The following is a 26,181-nucleotide window of genomic DNA, read 5'->3' on the forward strand; positions in this document are numbered from 1 at the left end:
CCTTTTACCCACCAGGCGCCGTCACCGTGATTCAAACCCGGGACCCTCAGATTGACAGTCCAACGCTTTAACCACTCGGCTATTGCGCCCATCGTTACCATCATCAAAACCATCATTATCTTTGTCGTCAACCACACTATCGTTATAGTCAACCATGCCATCATATCTTTACTGTAATCCACATCATTGTTATCATCAATACCATCGATATTGTCATCAACACCATCGTTACCTTTCTTGTAATCCACACCATCATTATCACCATCAACGCCATCGTTATCACCATCAACACCATCGTTATCATCATCCATTCCATGGTTATCTGTATTATTATCCACACCATTGGTATTGTCATCCACACCATCATTATCACCATTCATACTATCATTATCGTCATCCACACTATTGTTATCTTGTAATCAACACCATCGTCATCATAAACACCATAGATATCGTCATCAATACCATCGTTTTCTTTACTGTAATCCACACCTCATTATCACCATCAACACCATCGATATCGTCATCCACACCATTGTTATCGTCACCATTGTTATCGTCATTTTCATCATCAAAACCACCATCATCAACATCATCGTTATCTTTACTGTAATCCACACCATAATTATCATCATCAACACCATTGTTATCATCATCAACATCAACACCATCATTATCATCATCAACACCATCATCATCCTCATTATTGTTACCATCATCTTAGGGCCAACAATGAGAGCTGAATGGTCCATGGTTTCTCCTCTGCATGGAAATTCATTTTACAGCTTTTTTTGTGACGGACTTTGACTCTCAAACCTGGAGGTATGATAGCACTGGTTCTTTGCGCTGCAGCCTAGGGGGCAACTTGGCCTTTAGGGACTATCCCACTGCCAAGTGCCCTGAAACCCTCTTGGCGGAGAGAGTGGGAATGTCACCTGAGGAAGACACTCTCCACTGTAATCGAATATTCTATCCCAGATAGTCGGGACAGCAGTTGCCTCCTCTGCTGTTCTGATGGTCACAGCTGGCCAATAGAGCGGGAATGTAACTTGGGCAAGACACTCTCCACTGCAACCGAATTTTGGCCCAACAGTCAGGACAGCAGTTGCCTCCTCTGCTGTTCTAAAGACCATAACCAGACTATCATACAACTCTGATGCTATCTTCTTCTTCTTCTGCGTTTGTGGGCTGCAACTCCCACGTTCACTCATATGTACACGAGCGGGCTTTTACGTGTATGACCGTTTTTACTCCGCCATGTAGGCAGCCATACTCCGTTTTCGGGAGTGTGCATGGTGGGTGTGTTCTTGTTTCCATAACCCACCAAACGCAGGATCTTTAACATGCGTATTTGATCTTCTGCTTGTGTATACACACGAAGGGGGTTCAGGCACTAGCAGGTCTGTACATATGTTGACCTGGGAGATCGGAAAAATCTCCACCCTTTACCCAGCAGGCGCCATTACCGAGATTCGAACCCGGGACCCTCAGATTGAAAGTCCAACGCTTTAACCACTCGGCTATTGCGCCCGTCTGATGCTATCAAATTATGGTGCTTAGAACCTCGCCGACGACTATGGCTATTTCGAGGTTGTCACCATGTCAGCAACTACTTCAGGTCAACGGTATTCTGTCAGATGCTGAACACTAAACTATTTCAAGGTTATCACCACATTAGAATCTAATTCAAGTCAAGGGTATTCTGTCAGATGCTGACCACTGAGTCTATTTCAAGGCTACTACCACATCAGCATCTACTTGAAGTCAAGGGAATATTCTGTCAGATGCTGACAACTAAGGCTGTTTCGAGGTTGTCACCACGTTAGCATCTACTTCAAGTCAAGGGAATATTCTGTCAGATGCTGACAACTTAGGCTATACTTCAAGTCAAGGGAGTATTCTGTCAGACGCTGACCATTCCAGATAACTCAACTACTCACCTCCAGCTTTCCTCTGTCTCTGTGTCAGCAGCTGCTGTGTCTGTCTCTCTCTCCTGATGGTCGTCCAGCTGCTTCAAGGCTTCCTTTCTCCTCAGCTGACCTGCATACACATTGTACAGCGTTCACAAAAAGATAAGCACCACTTGGGAACTTGCACAGGAGGTGCCGAATGAAAACGATGCTTTTTTAACATCTAATTTTCACATGAGGGGGGACTTAAAAAGGAAGATAGACAGACAGACAGACAGACACAGAGAGAACAGAATGTGGAAAAGATAAGAGTACAAAATCTAAGATGGAGAGGGTGAGTGTCAGTGATTGGAGAAAGAAAAAACTTAATATTGGAAGGGTGTGTGTGAAAGGCGGGACGGGGGAAAGCGGGATTAGGACAACACCAAGAGCATGAAGGGTGTGTGTGAGAGGCGGGACGGGGGAAGCGGGATTAGGACAACACCAACACCAAGAGCATGAAGGGTGTGTGTGAGAGGCAGGACGGGGGAAGCGGGATTAGGACAACACCAACACCAAGAGCATGAAGGGTGTGTGTGAGAGGCAGGACGGGGGAAGCGGGATTAGGACAACACCAACACCAAGAGCATGAAGGGTGTGTGTGAGAGGCGGGACAGGGGAAGTGGGACCAGGACAACACCAAGAGCATGAAGGGTGTGTGTGAGAGCATGAAGGGTGTGTGTGAGGGGCGGGACAGGGGAAGCGGGATTAGGACAACACCAAGAGCATGAAGGGTGTGTGTGAGAGGCCGGACGGGGGAAGCGGGATTAGGACAACACCAACACCAAGAGCATGAAGGGTGTGTGTGAGAGGCAGGACGGGGGAAGCGGGATTAGGACAACACCAAGAGCATGAAGGGTGTGTGTGAGAGGCGGGACGGGGGGAAGCGGGATTAGGACAACACCAACACCAAGAGCATGAAGGGTGTGTGTGAGGGGCGGGACGGGGGGAAGTGGGATTAGGACAACACCAACACCAAGAGCATGAAGGGTGTGTGTGAGGGGCGGGACGGGGGGAAGCGGGATTAGGACAACACCAACACCAAGAGCATGAAGGGTGTGTGTGAGAGGCGGGACGGGGGGAAGCGGGATTAGGACAACACCAACACCAAGAGCATGAAGGGTGTGTGTGAGAGGCGGGACGGGGGAAGTGGGATTAGGACAACACCAAGAGCATGAAGGGTGTGTGTGAGAGGCGGGACGGGGGAAGCGGGATTAGGACAACACCAAGAGCATGAAGGGTGTGTGTGAGAGGCGGGACGGGGGGAAGCGGGATTAGGACAACACCAAGAGCATGAAGGGTGTGTGTGAGAGGCGGGACGGGGGGAAGCGGGATTAGGACAACACCAAGAGCATGAAGGCAATCTCCTCCCACCCCACGTCCCTCGCAGCCGAGACAGCCTTACTTTTCAGGACGTCCATACGACTGCTGGCAAAGCTGATCCTCTGTCCAAAGGTCTTCAGCTGGCCCAGGGCTTGAAGCATCACTGTCGTCTGGTGCTGGAACTGGGCTTCGAACCTGTCACCCAACACCCGAGTGGTTAAAGCGTTGGGTTTTCCATGCAAGGGTCCTGAGTTTGAATCCTGGTCGCGATGCTTATGTGTGTGTACAGAAAAAAGTTTACCTCCGTTATGGATGGATGACAGGTGCAAGAGTCAAGCAGCTAAAGCATCAAAATTTTAATCTGCGGGTCTTGGGTTCGAATCTGTGCTGGTCGCAGTGCATGGAGGGTCAAGGGTGAGGAGATTTTTCTTTCCAATTTCCCTGGTCAATAAATGTGCAGACCTGCCTGTGCCTGAACCCCCTTTGTGTGTATACGCAAGCAGAAGATCAAATTCCCATGTTAGATATTCTGTAATCCATGTCAGCATTCAGTGGGTTATGGAAACAAGAACATACCCAGCATGCACACCCCTGAAAACAGAGTATGGCTACCTACATGGCGGGGTAAAACCGGTCATACATGTAAAAGCCCACTTGTGTACATACGGGTGAACATGGGAGTTGCAGCCCACGAACGAATAAAAGCAAGAAAAAGAAGAATTCTGGTCGCGATGTGTGTGTGTGTGTGTGTATGAGTGTGAGTGACTGTGTGTGTGTGTACAGAAAAACGCACACACCACAACAAACCAACCCCTCCTACCCCTTGTAATCCCCGAGCACACACACACACACACACACACACACCACTGAACAAACATGATGCACCCCATATAAACACCCACCCCCCCACCCCCCCACATACCCCCTCCCACGCCCTCACCCCTGAGCAGAGTTGGCCAGGAGGCTGACGGCCGCCCCGTCCTTGTTGGCCCCGTCCTCCAGGAACAGTACCCTCTGCCTGGCCTGTCCCATCTGATGCTGTAGGTCCTGCAGTGGGGAACCAACAAGTCACCATCATCATCCATCATCATCATCATCATCCCCTCACCACTGCCTGTTTATCTGTCTGTCTGTTTATCTGTCTCTTTTTGTCCGTTTGTCTGTCCATCCATCTGTCTGCCTGGCCTGTCCCATCTGATGATGCAGGTCCTGTAGTGGGACCGACGCAACGCAAAGCAATACTAGACAACGCAATACAACATAACACAACGCAATGCAATACATCACAACACAATACAACATAACACAATGCAATACAACACAACACAATGCAATACATCACAACACAATACAATATAGCACAATGCAATTCATCATAACACAACACAATGCAATACAACACAACACAACATAACACAATGCAATACAACACAACACAACACAATGCAATACATCACAACACAATACAACATAGCACAAATGCAATGCATCAGAACACAACGCAATGCAATACGTCATTTTTCAATATAATACAACATAACACAATGGAATACTACACAACACAACACAATACAACATAACACAAATGCAATACTACACAACGCAATACAACATAACGCAATGCAATACAACACAACACAAATACAACATAACTCAACGCAGTACAACACAATACAACATAACACAATGCAATACAACACAACACAATGCAATACATTGCATCACAACACAATACAACATAACACAATGTAATACATCACAACGCAACACAATACAACATAACACAACGCAATACATCACAACATAACACAATGCAATACAACACAACACAATACAACATAACACAATCCAATACATCACAACACAATGCAATACTGTACAACATAACAAAATGCAATACAGAACAACACAATTGAACACAATATAGTCAAACACTACACAACACAATACAACATAACACATCACAACACAACCTAAAACAACACAACAAAATGCAATACAGTACAAGACGGTTCAACACAGTACAGTACAACACAACACAACACAAAACAATACAGCACAATACAACATAACTTGATACAACATAACACATCACGACATAATACAATACAGTACAAGATCACACATCACAACATTACACAACACATTACAGCACAATACAACATAACACATCACAACACAACACATCACAACATAACACAAAACAACACAATACAGCACAAGACAAAACAACCCAACCCAACTCAACACAACACAACACAGCACACAAGACAACGCAACACAACACAGCACAGCACACAAGACAACACAACACAACACAGCACACAACACAACACAAAACAACACAGCACACAACACAACACAAAACAACACAGCACAGCACAAAACACAATACAACACAACACAACACAGCACAGCACAAAACACAACACAGCACACAACACAAAACAACACAACACAACACAGCACAAAACACAACACAACACAAAACAACACAACACAACACAACACAGCACAGCACAGCACAAAACACAACACAACACAGCACAAACACAACACAACACAAAACACAACACAACACAAAACAACACAACACAACACAACACAACACAGCACAGCACAGCACAAAACACAACACAACACACAGCACAATACCGTGTGTCTGTTTTCCGCCAGCTGCAGCTCAGCCTCTTTCTCGGCCACTGTGTGCTGGAGGATGTTGATGGTGTTGTGGGCCGATGACAACCTCTCTTCCACCAGTTCCATCTGAAAACAGGAGAGAAAAAAAAGAACTGGCAATCATTTCTGTAACACAACACCACTGTCACCGAAACACCAGTGGACCCTGAATTTTGAAACTAAACAGACCGGTCTAGAGGGAAGAAAAAGACAAAGATGAAGCAGAAGACAAAGAAGAAGAAGACAAAAAAGATGCAGAGGACAAAGGAGGAGGAGAAGAAGAAGAAGAAGAAGAGAAGGAGGAGGAAGAAGGAGAAGAAGAAGGTGAAGAAGAAGATGATGTGAAGAAGAAGAAGAAGAGAAGGGGGAGGAAGAAGAAGAAGAAGAAGAAGAAGGAGAAGGTGAAGAAGAAGAAGGACGAGAAGGGGGAGGAAGAAGAAGAAGAAGGTGAAGAAGAAGAAGAAGAGGAGGAGGAGGAGGAAGAAGAAGAAGAAGAAGACAAAGGAGAAGAAGGTGAAGAAGAAGAAGAAGAGAAGGAAGAGGAGGAAGAAGAAGAAGAAGAAGAAGAAAAGGAGGAGGAAGAAGAAGAAGAGGAGGAGGAAGAAGAAGCTTTCAGTTTCTCAAGGAGGTGACACTGCCTTTGGACAAATCCATGCATGCTACAAAATACCTGCTACACAGATGCATGACCAGCAGCATAACCCAATGCGCTTTGTCAGGCCTTGAGTGCATGCATATATATTTGTGTACCTAGACTTGTCGTTTCTCTCATTCCCTGTTCTTTCTCTGTCTCTGGACCTTGTATTTGGAATGAACTTCCTCTTTCGCTTCGTCAGGTCTCCGCACTCAGCTCTTTCAAGTCTGGCCTTAAAACCCGCCTCTTCACAAGATAGCCCCCCTCCCCTACCTCTTCATTGTCTTCAGTTTCTTCAGTTTTAGAGTTATGCATGCGTGTGAATGACTGGTGTGAAAGCGCTTAGATTTGTCTCTGCACAAGATTCAGCGCTATATAAAAACCATCATTATTATCATTATTTTTATGATTACCTATTCGACTGGATTTCTTCAACAGAATTTTGCCAGAGGACAACAATTTCGTTGCCATGGGTTCTTTTTCAGTGCACCAAGTGCATGCTGAAAACACAACTGGGAATGCGCTCCACATCGCCGCTGTCACCGAAAGACTAGTGGACCTTGGAGCTAAAAACATGGGTCATGAAAGAAGAAAAAGACAACAAAGATGATGCAGATGGCAAAGTAGGAGGAGGAGGAGGATAAGAAAAAGAAGAAGGAAAAGAAGGACAAGCAGAAGAAAGAAGAAGACAAAAAGAAGATGAAGAAGAAGGAGGAGACGACGACAAAGAAGAAGAAGGAGAAGAAACAAAGACATGATATGATCATGCCATATTAATCTTCCAAAAGGTAAGGCAAAACTGACATGTTTGGAAATGATAAATTAAAGCAGCAGAATAGCAAGAATTTGATCGATCAGTGCTACATAAGTTGTGTGTAAAAAAAACAGAGCTGAGGCAAGAAAGAGCTCAAACCTGGCAGGCTATTTCTTTTTTATCAACTGCTAGGGTCAGCCATATTTAGAACAGAAAGGAAGGAAATCGCACCAATTGGCTCTGCCAATGACAGGACTGGTGGAGACATCTCATTACTCTGTTAGCTGCAAACTGCAGAATTTCGCCAACAGAACCACACCTATCAGCCTAGTTCACACCAGTTTGAGACAGTACAGTATACGACATCAAACGGTTATTTTGTAAAGATCTTGAAACTAGGCGGATGCATCACCAGCAGACTATCACTCCACTGTCTAATGACAGATGATGATATGACGATATAGATACTTACATAGTGTCTGTCCTCAGTCTGGGGAGGGGCCTGAGGGGGAGGATGCATGCCGAGTATATTTTTGTTTCCATAACCCACCAAACACTGACACGGATTACAGGATCTTTAAAGCGCGTATTTGATCTTCTGCATGCGTATACACACCAAGGAAGTTGTGGCACTGGCATGTCTGCCTACACGTCTGTTGACCTGGGAGATCAGAAAAAATCTCCACGCTTTTACCCACCAGGCGCCGTTACCAACATTTGAACCCGGGACCCTCAGACTAAAAGTCCAATGCTTTAACAACTCGGCTACAGCAGCACTGAAAGCAGAACAAACTGTTCTTCACACACAACGACAGTAACAGAAAGACTGCTGCAACGCAAGGGAAGGGTACAGGACCAACCTTTTCTTTCATGTTCTGCGCATCCTTCTTTTTTTTTTTTTTTTTTTTAACTTTTTTTTAAATTTTCCAAAAAAACATGTATACAATACAGAGAATAGTATGAAACAAACAATATAAAACGAACAGTAGCATCTTCCACTACAGAGAGAAAGATAAAACAAAACAAAACAAAACAGACTAAACAATAACAACATCAACAAATACAAAAAAAAGAAAAAAAAAAAAAAAAAAGGAAGATTTGTCCAATCATTCAATCAGTCAATGTTTACACATTAATGACTGTAGTAATCATGATGATTTAAGATGACATTAATAATAAATAGCCTGGACCAGTTGTAACATAGCAACAGCATCAATTATGTCAACTATTACAGTAATGGTATCTAGGGTGTTCAGTTGCAACAAATCGTTCCATTTCTTACAACATTTAGGGGTTGTATTCTTTTTAACTAGAGTATCGTAATAAACTTTTGTTCCTTTTTTCACTGAATATATCATTTGTAATGATTTTCTCATCTGCAAAGCAATGTTATTATCAGTTTCAATGTTCAGGTTTTTTATATAATTTCTAACTGACCTTATGCAACCATTTAAAGTAAGGAAATTTGTTATATTTCCATGCTTTTGACTAAAATCTTCATAGGAAAGGAAACTACTGTCCCTCGGCTACAGCAGCACTGAAAGCAGAACAAACTGTTCTTCACACACAACGACAGTAACAGAAAGAATGCTGGAACACTAGAGAATGGTACAGGACCAACCTTTTCTTTCATGTTCTGCGCATCCTTCTTGCTGACAATGTCTGAGCTCTTCTGCTGAACAATCAGGCTGTATACTTTCTGGCGCCACCTGAGTGGACAAAGGTAGCAGCTGGATCGTGACACAGCACAACAAAATCATGATGCACGGAATATTCTAAAGACAATGTCACAAACAGAAATCCAGAAGGGGTGTCCCTTCTTAAACCTTCTCGCAGCTTCTGCAAATGTAATCCACACTTTCATTTTCTAAATGTCACACGAAGTACATACTACACATTTGTAGAACTGTCTGGAAATTTCTGGCAGCTCCTGGAACTGTTATATATTTCCATTTTCTAAACATCACACAGAGAAGCATATGTGCAGAAACTTTCTGAAGAAAAAACTTTTGGAACCATCATATTCTTCCATTTTCTGTGTATACACCATCAGCCAAATGAACGTCACATTGAAACATTATCTGAACCCACCGACAATGCTTCCAGAAGGGAAAGTTGATATGATTGTAATACAAGCAAACAAGACTCTCAGCGTAAATATCTATATATTCCTGCTATTTCAATGCATCAACAAATCAAACAACTGACTGATTCCTCATGAATTAACACAAAAAAAACACAACCAAACAAAACAAAAACAAAAAACGAAAAACATAGCCTTTGAAATAAACAGAATAAATTTTGAATTGTAAACATAGGAGCAAAACAAAACAACAAAAGCAGCTTATGAATAATAAGGAATAATAATAATAATAATGGATACTTATATAGCACACTATCCAGAAATCTGCTCTAGGTGCTTTACAAAAACGCTTTTGTTAACATAAAACATTATATCTATGTTACATACACACACCAAAATGTGACCACACACACACACGCGCGCGCGCACACACACACGCACACACACACACTGCATACATACATTTTAACATACATGTGTATCTAACAGCTACCCTAACACATACGCACACATAGGCAGGCACAAACTTACATAAACACACGCACACACAATACACATTCATATACATGCATGTAGTTATGTACACAAGCAATAAGTAAAAATATCACGAAAGAAAGACCAGCACAGAAAACGGATCATTACACACACCCAAGGGCAAAAACCCACAGAGTGTTACCTTGTCAACAGCAGTTCCTTCACCTTGTTCTTATCCATCAGCTCTTCCTTGCCCTGAACACACACACACACACACACACACACACACACACACACATGCAAGCGCACGCACACATGCATGCACGCACACACACACACATTCACACACAGACACATGTACACACAAACACAAACACACACACATGCAAGCGCACGCACACATGCATGCACGCACACACACACATACACACACACATACACACACATGCAAGCACACGCACGCATGCACACACACACACACACATGCACACGCACACACACACACACATACAAACACACACACAAATACACACACAGAGACAATAGTATCAGGCAAACTTTTGCACAAACAAACAAACAAAAAATTCTCCATACCAAAAAACATTGAACATAATAAACAGTCTGGTACAGAACTACAATGTATGTGTTCAGATATCCATAATGCTGCAGCTAAAAAACTGGTCTAACGTCCTGAATCCCACTCTGAATGAATTTTTTTTAATTCCATATTTGTGAACAAAATAACCTTAGTCAGCCCTCAGCCGGATGCATGTATACTTATGTACCTATCAGAGTAGATTTCTTCCCCAGACTTTTGCCAGAGGACGATACTCACATTGCCATGGGTTCTTTTCCAGTGCGCCAAATGCATGCTGCACAGGGGGATCATCCGAACGACGAGACGCCCAGTGCATGTGGTGTTGTGTTGTTTCATTGCATTGCATTGCATTGTTTTGTATTGCATTGTATTGTATTGTATTGTATTGTATGGCATGGCATGGCATGGCATGGCATGGTATGGTATGGCATTCCACTGTAGTGAGATTTTGCATCGAAGAGCAGAGAAAGTGAATAATTATTGCATTGCATTGCATTGCATTGCACTGCATTGCATTGCATTGCATTGTATTGTACTGTATTACTTCATCCATTCAGTCTCTTCAGCATATACAAAACTCTGCTGCCTGACTCGTCCTCAGAAAGAAAAGATCTGAGCACATCACTTCTCTTTTGCAAAATCTCCACTGGCTCCCTGTCTCACACAGAATAAAGTACAAGATCAGCATTCTATGTTATAAATGTATTCACAAATCTGCCCCTTCCTATCTCTGCAGCTGCCTTCACCTCTACACTCCATCTTGATCACTACAATCGGCTTCGGATCCACTCTGTTTACGCATACCCAGATTCAAACACTCGACTGTTGGCCACCGTTCTTTCTCTGTCTCTGGACCTTGCAGTTGGAATGAACTTCCTCTTTTGCTTCGTCAAGTCTCCACACTCAGCTCTTTCAAGTCTGACCTTAAAACCCACCTCTTCCCAAAAGAGCCTCCCTTCCCTGCCTCTTCCTTGTCTTCAGTTTCTCCAGTTTTAGAGTTATGCAGGCGCGTGAATGACTGGTGCGAAAGCGCTTTGATTTGTCTCTGCATAAGATTCAGCGCTATATAAATACCATTATTATTTATAATTATTATTACTTTTAGCCACAACTTATTTCTCTGTGTGAAATTCAGGCTGCTCTCCCCCAAGGACAGTGTGCGACCACAGTGCAGTGTCATCCTTTTTTTTTGTTTGTTTGGATTTTTTGTTCCTGCCTGCAAGGTTTCACTATCAAGTCAGAGTGGATTTTTTTTTTTTTTGTCTTCAAGCATTATGCCAGGGACAACCCTTTTTTTGCTGCAAGTTCTTTCATTTTTATTGTCACAAGCAGCCTCCAGACCACCGGTGACTCAAGGTCTAGTGGAAGTGTGTGGGGGGAGGGGAGATGGGGGGAAGGAGGGGAGAAATCTGGCAAAGTGTGAGATTCAATCCCATACAAAATGGTCAGATTCTCTCGCTTACGCCACCACTCCACTGTGTCGGCCATCCTCACCTTTGACAGCTCCGTTTCCTGAGTCAGCAAAATCTCCTTCATGGATTTCAGGCGGACGTCCAACAGCTGAATGGACGACTCCAGCCTCTCCTTCTCTGCTTCCGCAATCTGTAGGACCATGGGCGACGAGATGAAAACGAAACAAGCTTTCATTTGTACAGGGCATTTCATTTTTTCCCTCAACTGTTTAGGAAAAACTCTGAACAAAGAGTTCTTCTCTGGTACATTTCTGAGGATGGTAACTTTCTGATATCAGCATATATTTTCTGTTACAGTTTGCTTGTTTTTGTTTCCTTACTTAATGACTTCTGCTACTATTGTTTGTATGTTAATACATACTTTCACACATCAGCAAACACTTTTTATTTATTTCTGTTTTTTGTTTTTTTTGTTGTTGTTGTTGTTTTTTGTTATGTTGTTTTGTTTTTGTTTTGTTTGTTTGTTAATGAAAACTTTCAGAAAACAGCTAATATTCCCTGATTAAAATTTTTACTGTTGCAAATGTATGCTTTCAGAAAACAGCAAATGATTTTCATGTTATGATTTGTTTTGTTAAAGTATACTTTCAGACAACAACAAATATGTTCCTGTTTCAAGTGTGTGTGTGTGTGTGTGTGTGTGCCTGTGTGTGAGCGAATGTGTGTGCATGTGTGTGTGTGTGTGTGTTAATGGAAACTCTGACAACAGCAAATATTTGTTAAGTCTTGGTTGGTTGTTAACGTACAGGTGAAGAACACGATTAATCATTTTTTTAAAAGCACCTTGTTTGCATGGCTTGTTATCATTCAACAAAATGTCATTCTCAATCAGGAAAACAGTATCTGTCTATCTAAAAATATATATCTACATATACCTATATCTACACAAATCCACAACAATATATCAATATTTCAAAGACATATACGCTTTGAAACTAGATTCTTATATACTTCCATTGCGCTTATCTTCTGCCAGAAACCAAGCTGTGAGTGCTTTACAAAAACAAGAGTCATCTGCACAACAGCTTGCCTAACTGGGCAGAGGTGACCGACAGCTGTCTTTAGCCACTCATCATTTGTTTCCCCCATTTCATTAACTCAGGCTTCAATCACACACACACATACATACCTATAGTAGAGTGGATTTTTCTTCAGAATTTTCCTTAGGACAATACTTTTGCTGCCGTGGGTTCTTTAGTGTGTGTGTGTGTGTATGTGTGTGTGTGTGTGTGTGTGTGTGTGCCTGTGTGTGAGCGAATGTGTGTGCATGTGTGTGTGTGTGTGTGTGTGTTAATGGAAACTCTGACAACAGCAAATATTTGTTAAGTCTTGGTTGGTTGTTAACGTACAGGTGAAGAACACGATTAATCATTTTTTTTTAAAATGTCATTCTCAATCAGGAAAACAGTATCTGTCTATCTAAAAATATATATCTACATATACCTATATCTACACAAATCCACAACAATATATCAATATTTCAAAGACATATACGCTTTGAAACTAGATTCTTATATACTTCCATTGCGCTTATCTTCCGCCAGAAACCAAGCTGTGAGTGCTTTACAAAAACAAGAGTCATCTGCACAACAGCTTGCCTAACTGGGCAGAGGTGACCGACAGCTGTCTTTAGCCACTCATCATTTGTTTCCCCCGTTTCATTTTTTGTATTTTGTATTTCTTTTTATCACAACAGATTTCTCTGTGTGAAATTCGGGCTGCTCTCCCCAGGGAGAGCGCGTCACTATAATACAGCGCCACCCTTTTTTTTTTTTTTTTTCCTGCGTGCAGTTTTATTTGTTTTTCCTATTGACGTGGATTTTTCTACAGAATTTTTCCAGGAACAACCCTTTTGTTGCCGTGAGTTCTTTTACGTGCGCTAAGTGCGTGCTGCACATGGGACCTCAGTTTATCGTCTCATCCGAATGACTAGCGTCCAGACCACCACTCAAGGTCTAGTGGAGGGGGAGAAAATATTGGCGGCTGAGGCGTGATTCGAACTAGCACGCTCAGATTCTCTCGCTTCCTAGGCGGACGCGTTACCTCTAGGCCATCACTCCACTAGCTCAGGCTTCAATCACACACACACATACATACCTATAGTAGAGTGGCTTTTTCTTCAGAATTTTCCTTAGGACAATACTTTTGCTGCCGTGGGTTCTTTAGTGTGCGCAAAGTGCGGGCTGAACGCAGGACCTCGGTTTACCTTCTCCTACAAATGACTAGCATCCAGACCACCACTCATGGAGGGGGAAGAAAGTAGTGATGAGAATGGAATAACGTTTGTGCCTTCTCTTGTGCCTAGGCCCCCCTTTTCCCCTTCTTCCAATGTCCAATGTCTCCTCCAATACAAGAATCCACAGCAATCAATCAATCTTTCCTTCCCTCCTTTGCTGTCTCTCTCACTCTCTCTGATACCAAATGAAGACAGATGCGTAAAAAGAGATGTGGCCATGTTACTTACTATGCTTTCCGACCAGAAAGGAACTGAGGTGAAGTTTAACTGTGTGTTAAAATCAAATTGCGTGGCTGAACAAATATCTTTTCTTTTTCTTTTTTCCAGGTCTATTCAATCTTTTTTTTTTTTTCAACATTTTTTATTCAGACAAAGGTTTACAGATACAGAATTTATATGTTTTGTGCATTAGAAAGTATAGGGTAGGCATATAATTAAGTTCTAAGTACTGACAAATCTATAACAGCAAAACAATATATGTTCAATGTCAAAGCTTAAAGGTAGCATTGAAAAGCTTAATCTATTAATCTATTAAGTCTATTCAATCTTTGTGCGCAAGGCTTATTAATGACACAAGACTTAATTTCTGCCCCAAATACTGTTCCTGTACCTATTGCTGAGAGAACCCGAGGTAAAGGGCCCTTACGATTGAGACTGCGCCATAATTTTAGCTCGAATGGCCAAACGAGCTAAGTAAGTTTGTGACCTGATACAAGTCTTCGTCAGATACAAAACATGAGTGACAAAGAATCGACAGACAGACAGAAATACGAAAAAAAACTTAGCCGCATGAAGAGCACAGGATCAGGAGTCAAGATGGCTGCCGGAAAAAGAGGGCGCTAGTCAGGGATACACAGGGGAGGTAACCTACTTCGGGAGGTTATCGGCCCTAGCTACTTTCGTTTTCTCCGCATAGACAGGTAGTAGTTTGCACAGGACAGGAATCAGACCCCTGCCGGAGTCTGCACTAGTGGGTCACGGTTAAGTATGTGTAATTAAATCTGGCTTTTCCTTAGGGTTTATTTTGTTGTTTGTTTTTTTCAAATCGTTATCTTTATGTGTACATGTTCTCTTGTGGACAGGCTGGTGGCCTTTGCATTAAATTGCATTAAACTTCCTGCATTCCAACGTTCTGTTTTCCCCAACACACACCTTGAGTGGTTTTTTTACTGTAGCTTGATGAAGCCTTATGTACACGAAAGTGTGTCTTCACAAGTGACTGAGAACGTTTTTGACTTTTTGCATTATTATCAGTTGTTTCACTTGTCAGTTTAACGACTCCTCTTTTACAAAGTCCTTTAAGTAATTTCCTGTAATTGTATTTAGAATTTTTTTTCAAATTTCACCCTCATTTCACCCTCACTTGCCCGGTTTCCCCCAACCCTCCATTCATTCACATCTCCCCCCCCCCCCACCCCCCCAATTCCAACCGATAATACTCAAATGTATTCATAAATACTTTAACAAAATGTTTTCAATCACCGATATGTGTGACGGGACATGAAACAAAATTCCTCCTCCACCTTGAGTTTGTTGGCGAGTGTTTCACACTGCTGCATCCACACCTGCTGGGGCTGGTGCTTCTGTTCACTTTCTGCCACATACGTCCTCAGCTGCTGAATCTGCTGAGTCTGCTTCGTCAGCTCCCCATCTTTCTCTCTGAAAAAGGTTCAAAGGAATCAAAATAAAATAAGATCCACCAGAGGCAACTCCCTGAAACTTCAGAAACCAAGGCACCGTCTCAATGTGCGGGAGCACCTACTTTGCAAACAGAGTTGTGAACCTCTGGAACAGCCTCCCAGATGATGTGGTAACAGCGCCATCGGTAGACACCTTCAAGAGAAGACTGGACAAGCACTGGGCAGCACTACCTTCAACGTACGACCCAGAATGCCTAGCCTAAATTGTTCAAATAAGTGATCTCAAACCACCCAGGCCAATCAGTTTAAGTTTTGAGAACCTGAACATGGTCCTATGAAAAAGGACCTGAATCTTGTAACGTCAAAGTCAAAGTCAAAGATAAAATTAAGTTAAGACGAAATAAAATGCTTGGACAATTCACCGTCTTTCTCTCTGAAAATGTTACAATGAATTAAAATAAAATAGGATAAGACAAAATAAAACAAAAGAGTGTGCGTGTGGGCATACATGTGTCTGAGCATGCCCATGTACAGGCACTAAAATGTACATGCAGGTATATCCAAACTCCACCATATGCGTGTCGTATATGATTTCCATATCATAAATTGAAATTAAAAAAAAGATAAAATAAAATATAATAAATTACAATAAAATAGAAAAAAATATAAAATAAAATAGTGTGTGAGCATGCCCCAATGCACACGCAGTCATATCTACATGCGTGTATTTCCAAACTCTACTGTCTGTCTTTTGTATATGATTTCAAGTTTATACTTGTGCTATTTCCTATTCTGAATAAAAAATATTTTAAATGTATAGCTGACCAAACCTTTCTACACTCCATTTCTAGCTGACCAAACCTTTCTACACTCCATTTCTAGCTGACCAAACCTTTCTACACTCCATTTCTAGCTGATCAAACCTTTCTATATTCCATTTATAGTTGATCAAACCTTCCTACATTCCATTTCTAGCTGACCAAACCTTTCTACATTCCATTTCTAGCTGATCAAACCTTTCTACATTCCATTTATAGCTGATCAAACCTTTCTACATTCCATTTCACATTCCATTTATAGCTGATCAAACCTTTCTACATTCCATCCACAAAAAAAAAAAAAAAAAAAAAAATTCTGAAAAATAAAGGACAAAAAAAACCAACAACATATTAATCAGATTGTTGGGGGGAGGGGGTGTGTGTGTGCTGCCCCATCATCCACACTCTTTCAGGGGCATTACTCCCACACTGCTCACTCTGATTCCCCTATTACATGGCCACACCTGTTTGGGTGATTTTTAGCAAATACAGACATACACATAAGGACAAAGAGCACACAAACAAAACAAACCATAAAAAAATATGAATACGTACACACATACATGTGCACATACACATATCCTTACATATATAGCACACACACATATACATACATTCACATACACGCATTTACACGCACATACTTACATTCATATACATATTGTATTACTCTTTTTGTCACAACAGATTTCTCTGAGTGAAATTCGGGCTGCTCTCCTCAGGGAGAGCGCGTCGCTACACTGAGAGTGCCACACTTTTTTTTTTTTTCCTGCCTGCAGTTTTATTTCTTTGTCCTATTGAAGTGGATTTGTCTACAGAATTTTGCCAGGGACAACCCTTTTGTTGCCGTGGGTTCTTTTACATGCGCTAAGTGCATGCTGCACACGGGACCTCAGTTTATCGTCTCATCCGAATGACTAGCGTCCAGACCACTACTCAAGGTCTAGTGGAGGAGGGAGAAAATATCGGCGGCTGAGCCGTGACTCGAACCAGCGCGCTCGGATTCTCTCGCTTCCTAGGCGGACGCGTTACCTCTAGGCCGTCACTCCACATACAAACACACAGTTATGCACGCTTCTACGCAGCATGAAATCCACATTACTTCAGCTCTTGTTTCAAGGTCTCCGCCGTCTCCTTGGCCCGCTGCCGCACAGAGTGGAGCTCCGACGTCAGGTCAGTCACCTGCATTGTCAGGTCACCCTTGGAGCGCTCCAGTTCCGCCGACAGGTGCTCTAGGCGGCTCCTCAGGTCCAGCACCTCGCCTTCGTGCTGCTGCCTCAGCTCGCTCACCTGTTGAGGAACAGGTGCGACAGTTTCACTGCTTAATTAACATGTCTGTGTGGTGATTTTCCGTTTTGTGTGTGCTAACCCTTTCGCTGCCAGGAAAATAAGATTTAAGTGAAATCTAGTAGCCAGGGTTTTTTCACAAAAAAACCCAACTGATATATATTTTTAAAAATTCTGTGCTCTTTGTTATTGGAGAAAGACCCATAAAAGTATATATTTTCTGAAAGGTAAGTGAATAAAGAATACAAAACACATGATGTTTTCCCATTTTATATATTTTCAGTGACATGCTGTTGTTTTGAAATCAGTGTTTTGTTTTTTTGTCACATTTTCAACTTGTTCCTTACAAACATTAGTCAGGTAATTTGCACTCAAATATTCTATTTTCTCAGACAGATGGATAATACCTACACACACAAATTATACTAGAACAACCACAATGAAAAAAAAAAAAGAGAGAGAGAAAGATACAGAATGCATTGCTGACATCTCTTACTATCACAAAGGGTAAGAGCACGATTCGAACCCAGACCCTCACGGACTCTCTGTATTGGTAGATGAGCGTCTAAACTTCTTCTTCTTCTTCTGCGTTCATGGGCTTCAACTCCCACGTTCACTTGTATATCCGCGAGTGGGCTTTTTAGTGTATGACCGTTTTTACCCCGCCATGTAGGCAGCCATACTCCGCTTTCGGGGGTGTGCATGCTGGGTATGTTCTTGTTTCCATAACCCACCAAACGCTGACATGGATTACAGGATCTTTAACGTGCGTATCTGATCTTATGCTTGTGTATACACACGAAGGGGGTTCAGGCACTGGCAGGTCTGCACATATGTTGACCTGGGATATCGTAAAAATCTCCACCCTTTACCCACCAGGCGCCGTCACCGTGATCCGAACCCGGGACCCTCAGATCGAAAGTCCAACACTTAACCATTCGGCTATGGCGCCCGTCGTCTAAACTATTCTGCCACCTTCCTCACGATGCAACACAACGCAACACAACACCGCACCTCCTCCTGATGCTCCCCCTCTTGGCGCAGAAGACTGTCGCTCAGCGCACTGACGCTCTCCTGCCTCTCTCGCTCCGCCGCCTCCAGCCGGCGCTCGTAGTCATCACGCACGGCTCGCTGGTCGTGCTCCAGCCGCTGCACCTGTGACCTCAGCTGGCTCAGCTCCTGCCCCTGCCTGGAGATGAGCTCATCCCCAAAGTGTCGCACGTCCATGGGCACGGGGGTCCTCTGAACGCCGGCAGGTGGCATCTGCTGAGACAGAGAGGGATTGGTTTTTTTTTAACAGCATTCTTGATTTTTTTTTGGGGGGGGGGGGGGGGGGGGCTGCCTAGCAAAAGGTCATTTCTATGTGATTTTGCAGACATGTGTAAATACTTTACATTACCATTTCTGATTAATAATATGAAAAATAATCAATAATGAACTGCAGCTGCATATAGCTCATTTCTCTAAGTAAAATAACACTCAATGCACCAGCAGTCGCGCATTCACATGCAGCCATACACACATGCATCTCCCCTCCCCATACACACACATACACAGAGACACAACTGCAGCACATTCAAGACAAATTACAAGTCTAATGTATAGACTTCGTTTAAATGCCTTTTCGTAAAACAATTTCTAAAAATATAAAATGTATATGCGGTAAGCAAATAACTGTAAGCCATCTCCTCATTCATTGTCCGAGCATAAGACAGTTACTTCCAAAAGATGTAGTTGATGACTTTTCTTCCAATATTTCATTAGCCACTGAAAAGATTTTGAATGATTATTCATTGCTTAGAATGTTTTCAGAAATTTTAAACTCCAGTCCAGTTGGTATCCTCCTTTGATGTATTATATTTAATACCGTTATTTATATTTACATTGTTGTAGGTTAATACTTGTTGATATGCATATACATATTCTCCTTCCCATGACAACTCATTCAATACACACCACAACCTCTTTAGACTTTTTCTTATAATATACTTTTCCTCTGATACATAACATGAACTTTTTATTTTCCTTCTTTTTTTTCTTTTTTTCTTTTTTACATTAATATTCACATGCATTCCCTTTCCTTTATACACTACTTTACTCCTTTCTGTCTAAAACACTCATAGTGAATAGACGTTAAACTGAAGAAAGCACAACTGATATACAACAATCTACAGTCTCACTGACATGAAAGCCACAAACACAAATGTACACAGGCTCAATACTACATAAACATAAAAACTCACACATACAAAAAACACACACATGCACACATACAAACAGATGCACACACACACACACACACACACACACACACACACTCACACACACACACACACACACACACTCACACACACTACATTCCACATCTCCCACATAACACACACACACACACACTCTCTCTCTCTCTCTCTCTCTCTCTCTTTCACATTCCTACATAGCTCAACTCCCACTATTATCAAAGCAAGCTAAACTCATTGCAAATAATTAGCAGTGTTCACAAAGTGCACTGACACACACACACACACACACACACAAACACACACACATACATGTACAAAAGTTGTATATAGCAATCATGAGACTCACAAACGATGCTGAATCTGCCAAGCTGCCATCAAGTCTGTTTCTGGAATAAAATAAACAACCATTTTACACTGGAACATTGTATAAAAAAATATATAAAATCTTTTGGACACATGCCTAGACATTAAATCTCTTATTCATATAAAGAGAAGAGAACAAAACAGATGTCCAAGAGTATAACTATAAAACATAACAGTGACACAAGCTATTTTAATTTAACAGTTCATCTACGTACGCAAAATGTACAGTGTAATTTTTTTTCTTTCTAATGTGTTCAGAAACTACTTGTCAAAAACACAGCATTTATGTGACAACATAAATATGTACTGGCATGTCCAAGTCTCCACAGGCATTGTCTATCATGTTTATTTGTGTACACAGAATGCACAGCGTAAATATGAAAATAAAAAATGTGTCCAGAAACTACTTGTCAAAAACTAAGTAAGTCATAGCATTGATGTGACAACAAAAACATATATATATATATATATATATATATATGTCAGTCTCCACAGGCATGCATACTGTGTTCATTTATGTGCACAGAATGCACAGTGGACATTTTTTTTTATTTTTAATTTAATGTGTTCAGAAACTACTTGTGAAAAACTGAGTCAAAGCACTAATGTGACAACTGAAAATCATGCATGTCAAAGTCTCCACAGGTATGTTTATCATGTATCATGCATCATAGCATGGATCTTCATCACATATACACAGAGACAGAAACTGAGAAAGAGAAAATGAATCTTATTTTTCTGAGGGTAACCAGAAAAGCAAACAATGTTGTTGTTTTTTTTCCATTTAGCCCAAACAGAGATAGAAAGAGATGAGAGAGAGAGAGAGAGAGAGAGAGAGAGAGAGAGAGAGAGAGAGAGCAAGAGACAGAGACAGTGACAGAGACAGAGACAGAGCCAGAGACAGAGGGAGAGAGAGAGAGGGGGGTATCACATGCAGACTTACTGCTCAAACAATTATAATCTTCACATGACTACCTTATCACATTAAATTATGCACAAACAAATAGGTACTCTTGGGTAAATACGTGTGTGTGTGTGTGTGTGTGTGTGTGTGTGTGTGTAAGTGAGTGAGTGAGTGAGTGAGTGAGTGAGTGTAATAATATATATATATATGCACAAGCGTGTGTGTGTGTGTGCACGTTTTAGCATACATGCACACATGTGTGTATGCACATGCAGGAAACTGAAAAACATGTACACTTCAGCTCACTTCAGCTGCTGGTTCTCCAGCTTCAAGGCCCGTATCTCATCATCAGCTTTCTTCAGCCTCACGTCCGGTTGGGCACAGGGTGTTGTCTTTGGTTTCTCAAAGGCTGACGGTGGTAGAAGCGTCAGGGGTTCTTGTTCTGAAAAAAAAAAAATCCTGATAATGATATATTCCAGAATAGAGCTCAGATTCAGAACTGATTTTTTTTTTTTCAAGATCTTTGCTCTGACATGAGTAATTGTAAACAATGTGAACTACCTCGAGCAACTCAGCTATGACAAAAATATCAAAATGGAAAGTGACTACATGGACAGAACAGTGAATACATCTTCATTTTTTCATTCCTCAGAATCAGAGTTTTAAAAAATAAATGAACTAGCTGGAGTGAATTCATTTAAAAATAATTAAAGTGCTTTGAACTGCCTCTGAAGAAACATCAGTGCTAATTATAAAATACAAAATCTGTATGATCATTATCATCAATATCATTCTCCCCCCCCCCCCCCCCCCCCCACACACACACACACACACGACTTTTGTGCTGACTGTCAATACCATTTCAGCGATGTTTTGAAAATGATCCATACAGGTGCCATTCTTTTCTTGCCTTGTTATCCTATATCAAAATTATTGTTCCTTTTACACACACACTCTCTCTCTCTCTCTCTCTCTTTCTTCCTTTCTTGATTAAGATTAAATTCCAACCCTTTCCCAGTCTTCTTTCTTCTTCATTCCATTACATGACCAACATCAACTTGCTAATGAATAAGTCGTGGTTGATGCATGTAATATTATGCAGAGGGACAAATGGAGTCCAGACAGGGTGCTTCTGTGTAAGCCACGTTTATTCCGCCAAGTTCAGATTAACCGGAGTTATTTTCCTTAGCTCGTCTCAATACACAAAGCACTACAAACGCATGCAGGGAATGCCACCCTGTCTGGGAATGCCACGTCTTCGGGTTCTCTTCCACCACCATCACCACCTCAACAGATCCCCTCACCGCCCAGACAGCAGCCACCCATACAGATGGCCACGCCCAGAGCAACACCCACGGCCCCAGGACCAGCTGTCAACAACACACCAGGCCAACACCGTACCAGATCAGGCAGACCAGTCAACAAACCGGCGAAGCTGAATCTGTGAAAGTGTACCCAGCAGATCTGAGAAAGGCCCTTATGGCTTATCTGTACTGGGAAAACAAAGTGTAGGAAGTGCAAATGTGCTCCCATACAGGTCTGAGAAAGGCCCCTATGGCTCACCTGTCTTGGGGAAAACAAAATATTAGGTTGAAAACTTCACCAGCACAACAAACTTACTTCACCCCATAATCATACCAATGTGTGGAACACAGTGCAACATTGACATATATATTCTTGTGTGTGTACATGTACATTGCTTCTAAACACTTACCAGTAACCGCTGATCTAGTCATATCTCATCATCAAACGTACACTGGTACCAAACCCAAAACCCACACAAATATGTTTAACGTATTGTTTGTTTTTCACGACATTTTTTTTCTTTTCTCCTTTTCACAACAAAATTCTCTTGTCACTAAAAGTTTCAAAGCATATCCCATGACATGTATCCGCCCACAAGCCATAATTTCCTTATTTCTTTGGAAGGAAACTATACTGAATTGATTGACATTGTTACGAATCAGTAGAAGGGGGAAGAGGAGAGAAGTGAACAGACTCTCACAAAAGAAGCTCAGTGAGACTCGTAGTGCATACTGCATGATCTGCTTTAAATTCATTTTTAGTTCTTTGTGTATCTAGATGGAACTGAACAGTACCCCACATAAAAAAGGGGAGTTGTAGTATGATGCATGCGTTTGTAGTGCTTTGTGTATTGAGACGAGCTAAGGAAAATAACTCCGGTTAATCTGAACTTGGCGGAATAAACGTGGCTTACACAGAAGCACCCTGTCTGGACTCCATTTGTCCCTCTGCATAATATTACAATGCATGCTGGATATTTTTGTTACCGCGAGCCTTCGAACACTGACATGCGTATTGTTTTGATAAATTTGCATGCATATACACACTTTCTAAAGACTCTTTTCCTTCCTCTCTTTTTGTCTAAGATATCTTTTTAAATATTTACTTTTTTACTGCTTGGCATTAAAAAAGAATAGCAGCAGGAAGGAATATTAATATATGGTCGTAATTATGATTCGTGCGAAACTGAAAGTTCAAGTTCTGACAAGCCCAAAATAATTTAGTCTCCAGCAATATCAAAACCTGTTTGCTTTTGTATATAACTTAACCGATTCGCTAACATTAAACTGGTAATATCCTACTTCATCAGTACTCTATGTAGACGCAAAACTTACTTTTAGCGGATTTAGCAGTGAAATCGGATGGTTTGTTCAAAAACGCCGCCATATTGTTACAAGCTTCACAACCATTCAAGGAGCACTACTCTGCTCGATAGTCCCCCGAGTCCACGGCTCAATAGTCTCCCCCTCACCTCGCCCCCCCTCACACACACACACACACTTCCCCGCCTCCCTCCCCATCCCTCCCCCTCCCCCTTTCCTCTCTCTCTCCCTCTCTCTCTCTCTCTCTCTCTCTCTGCAAAAGATTATGACCGGTAATGCACCACCAACATTGATAGACAAATTTTCTGTAAATTCATCAAGGAATCCCCCCAAAATCCATATCCCAATTCCAAGAATTGACTTGTTCAAATCCAGTCTGGTTTACTCAGGCGCCACTCTATGGAACTCACTCCCAGAAACAATTAAACAACACCATTGCCCAACCACCTTAAAAAACACACAAAAACATTGCCTTTCCCACCTTATGCCATAATGTGTAATGTAAATCGTTCATTTTATTGATACTGTTTGTCAAATGTGTATGGTTGACTGAGAACCTTCCTCACCCTCTATCCCCCATTCTGATGTGTAATGCGATGTGTGTTTGTGTGTTTGTTCCTTTGATTTTGTTCCTTTTTTTTCCTATGCATTTTACTAACACCATGCCAGTGCCTGTGTGCCATGTGTGTGTGTGTGTGTGTGTGTGTGTGTGTGTGTGTGTGTGTGTGTGTGTGTGTTGTTTTGTTTTGATTTATGCATATTTTTTTCCTCTGTTATGTATCTCTACTAACACCATGCTTTCATTTTATTAAATATTGTGTAGTGTAGACCATATTCAGGGCGGGGACTGGATGTAAAAAAAAGCACACCAGTGCTTCAGTATCTATTATCCTCGAAATAAAGAATTTGTCTTGTCTTGTCCCCTCTCTCTCTCTCTCTCTCTCTCTCTCTCTCTCTCTTTCTCATCCTCTCGATGATTGTGTACCTGTAAATGTTTACTGTGCATTTGAATGTCACATATGTATTTCTATAACCTTTTGTTATCTTGTGAATAATAGTTTGATTTCATTTCTCTGTGTCCCGAGGGCTGGATGTAAAAAAAAAATTTTTTTTAATTTAATAAGCATATGTATGCTTATTCCACTTCCCTCATTATAAAAAATAAAAATAAAAAAAATAAAAAAGAGTTCGTTCTTTCGTTCTTTCGTTTGTTCGTTATCTATAATTATTGTCTCCTCTCACGAGTTCTTTTCTATTCACATGTATTTAAATTTCGTGTTGTTTGTTTCGATTATGATGCTTGCTATAATGCTGTTTCTTTTCTCCGCGTCTTCAGTCCTATGATAGTTGTGTTTGTTAACATCAAGTTTACTCATTTCCTGTGTTCTCAGTTTCTTCGCGGCCGCTTTTCATTGGACATTTTTCCCTTTCGAGGGCTGGATGAAAAAAAGCAATTGTCTGCTCACACAAAATAGGCCTATCCCCAGAAATGAGAATTCGATTTTCAGAATTCAACTGAATTTTCTCTCGATCTCTCCGAGATATGATTATTTTTTATCCTCTCTCTGTCTGTCTGTGTCAGTGTCTCTGTCTGTCTGTCTGTCTGTCTCTGTCTCTGTCTTTGTCTCTCTCTACCCAGTCTATCTTCTTCTATCTATGTCTGTCTATCTGTCTCTGTCTCTCTGCCAGTGTCTCTATCTCTGTCTCCGTCTCACTATTTGTCGTCTTGTGCATTTCCATTTTCGTTTCCCTCTTCTGCCAACGGCCATACCACTGACGTTGAAAACACCAGTTCTCGTCCGATCACCGAAGTTAAGCAACGTCGGGCCCGGTTAGTATTTGGATGTGTGACCGCCTGGGAACACCGGGTGCTGTTGGCATTCCTTTCTCAAGGCCTGACTAAGCGCGTTGGGTTACGCTGCTGGTCAGGCATCTGCTTGGCAGATGTGGTGTAGCGTATATGGATTTGTCCGAACGCAGTGACGCCTCCTTGAGCTACTGATACTGATACTCTTCTCTCACCCACACCCACCCCTTCACTGTTCTTTCTGTGTACAGACATCTGTCTGTGTACTGACATGTCGCCGACGACAACTTGAA

At 41.8% G+C, this 26,181-nt stretch overlaps 1 protein-coding gene and 1 pseudogene across 1 annotated transcript in view; one reads left to right on the plus strand and one right to left on the minus strand.

Moving 5' to 3' along the window:
* The window catches only part of LOC143289675 (coiled-coil alpha-helical rod protein 1-like), a 38,246-nt gene extending 14,099 nt beyond the window's left edge, over positions 1-24,147 (minus strand). Inside the window, exons 1-13 of the mRNA XM_076598723.1 lie at positions 24,094-24,147; positions 21,761-21,896; positions 20,534-20,573; positions 18,962-19,213; positions 17,763-17,950; positions 15,726-15,861; positions 11,989-12,096; positions 10,099-10,151; positions 8,961-9,048; positions 5,928-6,038; positions 4,213-4,319; positions 3,355-3,467; positions 1,941-2,040 (exon numbers count right to left, since the gene is read on the minus strand). Coding sequence (XP_076454838.1) covers positions 1,941-2,040; positions 3,355-3,467; positions 4,213-4,319; positions 5,928-6,038; positions 8,961-9,048; positions 10,099-10,151; positions 11,989-12,096; positions 15,726-15,861; positions 17,763-17,950; positions 18,962-19,213; positions 20,534-20,573; positions 21,761-21,896; positions 24,094-24,145 — 1,484 coding nt within the window. The 5' untranslated portion in view covers positions 24,146-24,147. The remainder of the gene's footprint in view (positions 1-1,940; positions 2,041-3,354; positions 3,468-4,212; positions 4,320-5,927; positions 6,039-8,960; positions 9,049-10,098; positions 10,152-11,988; positions 12,097-15,725; positions 15,862-17,762; positions 17,951-18,961; positions 19,214-20,533; positions 20,574-21,760; positions 21,897-24,093) is intronic.
* A 1,691-nt stretch (positions 24,148-25,838) lies between these two features.
* On the plus strand, positions 25,839-25,961 carry LOC143290028 (5S ribosomal RNA; annotated as a pseudogene).
* The last annotated feature ends 220 nt before the right edge of the window (positions 25,962-26,181 follow it).

Source organism: Babylonia areolata, chromosome 14 (assembly GCF_041734735.1).
Source record: "Babylonia areolata isolate BAREFJ2019XMU chromosome 14, ASM4173473v1, whole genome shotgun sequence".
Lineage (NCBI taxonomy): Eukaryota > Metazoa > Mollusca > Gastropoda > Neogastropoda > Buccinidae > Babylonia > Babylonia areolata.